A 7,307-nucleotide genomic window follows, 5' to 3' on the forward strand; every position below is an offset into this window, starting at 1 on the left:
AGTGAGGTCACAGTGTCTTTTATATCCTGCCTTTCACTGCCATATTCTGGTGAGAAGTGGCAACATTCAATGGAATTGGCAAAATATGGTGATATTGGTGAAGTTCTGAGCAATGTGAACTTTAACGCAAAATGAAAACAAAATCCATCAAAATTTGCAAAGTAAAATTGAAGACATTCGCACATCTCTAATGATTAGTGGGAATCTGATCTTACAGCTGGGATTCCTGTTTCCCAGCGATTACATTTCTATTTGATGCTCTTATACATTATTGTATTAGATTATTGTATCAGTATTGATCTGTAATAACATTATTTACACAAATTAAGTGTAAAATTACATGCACTTCTTTTGCTTACATATTAAATACATATTGCACTATTTTATATATAAAGTATACCCATAATAAAATAACATCTTAAATACTAAAAGCAGATAATGATTGACACAAACTAAATGATGTTTTATAGTTATCTCCCTCTCATTGTTATTCCTGATTTATTTATTTCTGTTTAGTAAAAAGCACACACGGGACAGTCAGTGCATCGAGGTTTAAACACACTGACTAATGTGGAAGTGCCCAGCATGATGGGGGATCTCTACAAGAACTCATGGCTGGAAAGTCTCCAGTTCGGTTTCAATCCTGGTCTGATCATCTTGACCCTCAAAATCATGGTTACACCTCTCACTAAAGGTATTTTCCAGAAGAAATGGAATAGACTTCTTTAAGGTCTCCTTGAAGTCACGACCGATAAAGACATAGAGTAGGGGATTGAGGCAGCTGTTGAAGAAAGCCAGGCAACTGGAAATGTCAAACACAATGAAATTGAAAATCCAGCCAGGTTCAATGTCCATGATGTCCAATAGAGGCCAGAGGTTTAACGGGAACCAGCAGCAGAAGAAGCAAAGTACAATGGAAATCATAACCTTGAAAGGTCGCCAAGACCTGGAAAGACTTTTACTTCTCCTCAGCCTGCGTGCGATGAGACCATAACAGATCAGAATGATGATGAAGGGGATCAGGAACATGGACACAAATTGGGTGATGGACATAGCATTATTCCTCAGATTCCATGTGTGATAGTCAAATGTAGTCCCGTTATTCCAAGATACATATGCAGTATAACAGTAGGAGATATTCTCAAAAGGGTCATGCTCAGTATCATTGAAAGCGAGGTACGGGGAACTGAGAATCAGACACAACAGCCAGATAACTATTGAAATGATTGAAGCTAACCTGGGTGTCCTATGATTTTTTGACCATACCGGGCAAAGGACAGAGGTGCAACGATCAACACTGATGACCATAAGGAAAGAGACACTGACAAGCATGTTTAGATGAATTGCAGTAGTGATGACCTTGCACATTATCTGACCAAAGGGCCAGTGACCATCCATAGCAATCTCAGTTATCTGAAGTGGAAGGAAAATGTCAAATACAAAGTCGGCCACACCCAGGTTGAGAAACCATATGGTATTGACCGTCTTCTTCATCTTGAAACCAGCAATCCAGATGACCAAACCATTCCCTATAATCCCTAGGATGAATGTTATGCTGAAGCAAATTATGCATATTACTTTCATCATGTGCACGATATAATCAGACAGAATCTCATCCTCCAGATCCTCCTCTGGAACATCGGTCTCAGGGCTACTGACGGTGAAGGGAACAGGATGAACAGAAGTCTCCATTTCTAACAGCGTCCTGTCATGTGCAAGAAAATACAGAGATTAATATTATGAAACTAAAATGTTATCTATAATACAGAACTGGGGGGACTTTGAATGGATGTTGTATTATTAAACTTTTGGCACAGTAGAGATGCCAGGAAAAGTATGTATCTGTTTTCTTTATTCTATTTGCCTTCTGCCGGAAAAACACATCAAATAAATGAAATCGTTACTATATAAAAGATAATTTTTTATTTGTGGGGGAACAGGTAACAAATTTGAACTAATTTGCGTGCTCATTTGCATACACTATTTAAAAAAATATTGCAGCAGTAAAATTCTCATTCTCACTGCTTTACCCCTGGTGATACAGAATTAGGGAATAGGTTGATAAATAATCTTGGCGTTAAACATTGATATTCCCAATTTTCCATTTATCAACCATTAGGGAATTTAGACCACATTGCCCTAGGGAATAAAGGGGATTAAGAGATGTTTTGCTGAAAGCTAAATCACATTCCTCAGCAAAGTACTGTATGATAAGAAAGGACAGTTATATGTTAGATTGACAGATAGTTGATAACACGACAATTAGTGAATAGGTTAATAAATAAAATTGACATTAAACACTAATATTGCCAATTTTTCATTTATAGATCATTAGTGAATTTAGACCATAGGGCCCTAGGGGAATAAAGGGGACTAAGAGATGTTTGTCACATTCCTCTGCAAACTATGGTAAGAAAGGGCAGTTATATGTTAGATTGAGAGATAGTTGGTAACACGAGATGAGAAGAACAACAGCACGTACATGTAACACAAGTTTAATACGCCTCCCTGAGATCAGAGGGCCTCTATATATGGGATATTAACCTGAAGAGCTGGCACTCTGTCCTGTTAGGCATGTATAAAACTAACCCCATTACAGCTGACTTTCTGATACCGATAATTAGATGCTTGAATGCACAGACTGGCAATGCTGGGTCTCTCATTCTTGTGCCCTTCTCATTTCATGCTTACTATTAAGGTACCAGGATCCGCACACTGTGCCCCCCTCACCGAACATTACTGAGATGCCAGGCTTTGATCTACTGTACTCATAATTGAGGGATACAGGAATGTACCCTACCTACTCTCAGACTGGGGAAACATCAGCAGTGTACATTGTTATTTTTAAGCCATATTACATGTTCCCGTGGCATATTCTGTCAGTCGTACCGTTCTGGGCTCTTTATGGATAAAACAGAGAGAAGGAGCAGCTCAGTGAGTAAAGACACCAACTCTGGCACTAAGTGTGAAGCAGGGGAACCTGATTCAAATGCTAGTGTCAGCTCCTTGTGAACTTGGGCAAGTCACTTTTTCTCCCTGTGCCTCAGGCACCAAAACATAGATTGTAAGCTCCAAGGGACAGGGGCTGTGTCTGCAAAATGTCTTTGCAGCGCTATACAAGAATAACCGGTTATTATTATTATTATTATTATTATTGTACATGAAAGTCTCACAGCGGCAAAACTGGGGCATGAGCAGCGGGAAATAACTGTACCCGATATATCAAAAGTAAAACTCCGACTCTCAGATGAATGTATTTTCTGTGTTAATCTGGTGCTATTTTTTGCACTGGTTTTGCCCCAGTTTTGTAGCTGGGAGACGATAGAAAGAAGATCCTTTTATTCTTGTGCCACTTCTCTGCGTTATAAGGATTTCAGCATTAAAGACTGAAACCTTTATATCTGCAGCACTTATTCTGTCATGTTGGGTGATGCAGAAACCTCCAATGTAATATCTCTGGGGAAGGGCCATATGCAGCATTGTTTGGTTGAATAAAAATTAAGATTCAAAGGGGGTTATTCATTTAACTGTAATAGTGCCCATCGTGGCACTAACACAGGGAACCTACCACTGAGCTCAATTGTACCTTCCATGCAATAGTGTCCCGATTCCTGATTGGCACTATTGCAGTTTAATAAATAACCCCCTGTGTATCTGAGGATTTATTACCTAGAGGTGCACACTGTCAGTACTTCATTACACCATAGCATGTTTATACTGCAGATCAGGACATTGAGGATATCTCTTATGTCACGCAGCATTACGTGTCACAAGCTATGTATCTCTACACTCACATACTGGCTGCAAACTCCCAACTGGAGATACAAGTGATAGGATAGGTGAGTGATTCCCAATAATCTCTGCATCCCCGCACTCATACCCACAGAGTCAAACTTAGAAGACCTGTTCCCTTTACTGTTAAAATGGAATAACAGGAGACCCCCCCCCCCTTACTCTGCAGTTCCCCTTTCCCATGAGCACTTCTCTCTGGTTCCATACCCCTCCTTACCAGGTAACTCTGCGGGACCTGCTGACCTCTGTGGCTTTGCTCTGTTGTGTCTCTCAGAGCCGCAGCCGAAAGCTTCAATGATCCTCACAAGGGGAGAACTTTTTATGTGAATGATTCTGATTGGTCTACAGGACAACGTGATTTTATTCTGAGATATAATAACTGCTTTAACCAAACATGGACATTGTCATATCTAACAGCTATCTCCTACTGTAAGCATGGACCCGTATCTATCTAACAGCTGTTTCCCATGTATGGGTCAGTATCTTGTGCAGAACTTCACATGGGGGGTTATGTATTAAAGTCTTCTGGCTGTAAAATTGGGGCAAAAATGAGAACCAGATTTATAAAAAAAAAAAAACAAGTTCTTATTATTTAATTTGCTATTTCTGCCACACTTTGTTCCCCAGTTTTGCTTCCGGGGACATTAATATATTACACGTCATCCTACTTTAATTCCTGCACTTTAACTTTAAGCCCCCTGCCTCCCGTGATCATATCTGGTTCCATTCCTACCTGTCAGGTAGATCCCAACATGTGTCTATCTCAGGTTTTAACTCCAACCTCTTGGGTATCACCTGTGGTGTCCCACAAAGCTCTGTTCTGGGGCCCCTTCTCTTCTCAGTGTTCACCAATCATCTTCTTACAGCTTGTAAGGGAGCTTCAATACACATGTATGCAGATGACACAATCTTATATGCACACAGCCATAGCCTCTTCAACCTTGAACATATACTTCAATCTGACTTTTTGTGACGAAAATTGGATTTCCCAAAACAAACTGTTTTTAAACACTGACATAACTGTAACAGTGGTATTTGGGACCAAGGCTAACTTTTTAAAGCTTCCAATGACTGAGCTCCAGATCAGAACCAACGCTAATTCCATCCTAACTCCTGTTACTAGTTTTAAATACTTGGGCAAATGGTTTGATTCCCATTTAACATTTGGGATGCACATTGATACCCTGACATCCAAATCTTATGCCAAAATAGGTGTACTTTATGCTAAGGGTCATGCGCTAACCTCACACTTAACCCGCTTAGCATACCTGACCAAACCCCCTTCCACGGTAGCAGAAAGTCTACTGTTTATACACATTTCCTGACATTTAACACTTTCACCAGGTCGGTACTTTTTTGAAGCCCTGGACTTCTGCAGACACTCTGGAGTCATCTCCACAGGGAGTCTCAGAAGTCTGGACTTACACTATGCATGACTCATCTCTGGGGATGTTTGAACATAAATAACAATAGTGTATGCTTAATGTATCCGCTGTCTTGTCTGACTGAAATGTAAATGTTCTAGTCCCTGTAACGTTAAAATTCTAAACTCAGGGCTACTTCTCATTTATGCCTTTAAATAAATGTTAGAGTTTCATAACTTTACCTGATTACATGTCTAGCCCCTAGCACTCTGAATACCACAAATTAGAAAGCTAGGACGTTCCTATCCAAAGTTAGCTGCTTAATTATGTGAGGACTATGATGTGGTTTGTGGTTTGTGGTTAAATTTTTCCCCGGTCTGCGGTTTGGGGTCGGGATACAATGTTGCAACGCCCGGCCTCAATCGATAACCGCAGACATACTTTACCAATTGACCTTAATTGAATGATGAACCACATTAGACAATGTTGCAATCCTGCATCTTTTCCTGACTACAGACCACTTAACCAATTTAGCTTGCGGTTAAGGCTTCCCTTGCTTGTCTGCGGTTACACAGTGATACAGTGTTGTAATGCCGGGCCCGACCACATAACCACAGGCACGCTTATCCAATTAACCCTTTAAACAGGGCTAGAGGCCCCTTATTCCTAGTGGGCGCCTTTTAGAAATATTATCACATCTTAATATAACAGCAGCCTGCCAATGTAGCGCATGTGGTCCGCTTATCTCTAGCTGGACGCACACAGACAATTCTAATGCATGTAAAGGCTCTCAACTCGCAGTGGGCTGCAGAGCTGACACTTCACATTTATAATATGACACAGGGGACCCTGCTACATGGCTTATACAGTCGTTACATGGTATTAATCTCGCCCCCTTATTCCTGGGGGAGAGACACAGGCATTTCAATTTATTTATAAAATATTTTACCAGAAAGTAATACATTGAGAGTTACCTCTCGTTTTCAAGTATGTCCTGGGCACAGAGTTAAGACAAATAATACATGGTTACAAATACAGTTACATAAATGAACAGGGTATACATTATATACAAGACATTGCATGCACAGTTAAAGATAATATATATTATGGGCGTATGAAACAGTTACAGGCCAGATTAAAATGTGTGATAGCCTTAGATTTGAAAGAACTTAAACTGGTGGTGGATGTGAGAGTCTCTGGTAGGTTGTTCCAGTTTTGGGGTGCACGGTAAGAGGAGGAGCGGCCGGATACTTTGTTGAGCCTTGGGACCATGAACAGTCTTTTGGAGTCTGATCTCAGGTGATAGGTGCTGCATGTGGTAGGGCTGAGGCGCTTGTTCAGGTAGCTGGGTAGCTTGCCCATAAAGAATTTGAAAGCAAGACAGGAAAGGTGAACTTTGCGCCTATACTTGTGTGATGACCAATCTAGTTCTTTGAGCATTTCGCAGTGATGTGTGTTATAGTTGCATTGGAGAACAAAATGACTAATTGAATTGTAGAGGGTGTCAAGTTTGCTAAGGTGGGTTTGAGGTGCCGAGCCATATACTATATCTCCATAGTCAATAATTGGCATTAGCATCTGCTGTGCGATACGTTTTATGACCAGGAGACTTAGGGAGGATTTGTTCCTGTAAAGTACCCATAGTTTGGCATAGGTCTTGGTTGTCAGGGTATCAATGTGCATCCCGAATGTTAAGTGGGAGTCAAACCATATGCCCAGGTATTTAAAACTAGTAACAGGAGTTAGGGTGGTGTTAGTGTTGATTCTAATCTGGTGCTCAGTCGCTGGAAGCTTAAAAAAATTAGTCTTGGTCCCAAATACCATTGTTACAGTCTTGTCAGTGTTTTAAAACAGTTTGTTTTGGGAAATCCAGTTTTCGAGTCTCAAAAAGTCAGACTGAAGTATGTGTTGAAGGTCAGAGAGGCTATGGCTGTGTGCATATAGGACTGTGTCATCTGCATACATGTGTATTGAGGCTTCCTGACAAGCTGTGGGAAGATCATTGATGAACACTGAGAAGAGTAGGGGCCCCAGAACAGAGCCTTGCGGGATGCCACAGGTGATATCCAGGGGGTTAAAGTTAGAGCCAGAGATGGACACATTTAGGGATCTACCTGATGGGTAGGACTGAAACCAGTTTAAAGCATGTTT

General features: G+C 40.7%; 1 protein-coding gene across 1 annotated transcript; it reads right to left on the reverse strand.

Annotated features, from left to right (window-relative positions):
• Positions 1 to 483: 483 nt before the first annotated feature.
• Positions 484 to 1,701, reverse strand: LOC142496595 (chemerin-like receptor 1). The gene has a single exon (XM_075603262.1). The coding sequence runs from the start codon at positions 1,690 to 1,692 to the stop codon at positions 610 to 612; it is 1,083 nt and encodes a 360-aa protein (XP_075459377.1). The 5' UTR covers positions 1,693 to 1,701; the 3' UTR covers positions 484 to 609.
• Positions 1,702 to 7,307: the final 5,606 nt, after the last annotated feature.

This window comes from Ascaphus truei, chromosome 6 (assembly GCF_040206685.1).
Source record: "Ascaphus truei isolate aAscTru1 chromosome 6, aAscTru1.hap1, whole genome shotgun sequence".
NCBI classification, from domain to species: Eukaryota; Metazoa; Chordata; class Amphibia; order Anura; family Ascaphidae; genus Ascaphus; species Ascaphus truei.

What these genes read in the sequence shown, in the direction of transcription:
- LOC142496595 (XM_075603262.1), bottom strand. Translation starts at nt 1,692, where the DNA reads ATGGAGACTTCTGTTCATCCTGTTCCCTTCACCGTCAGTAGCCCTGAG.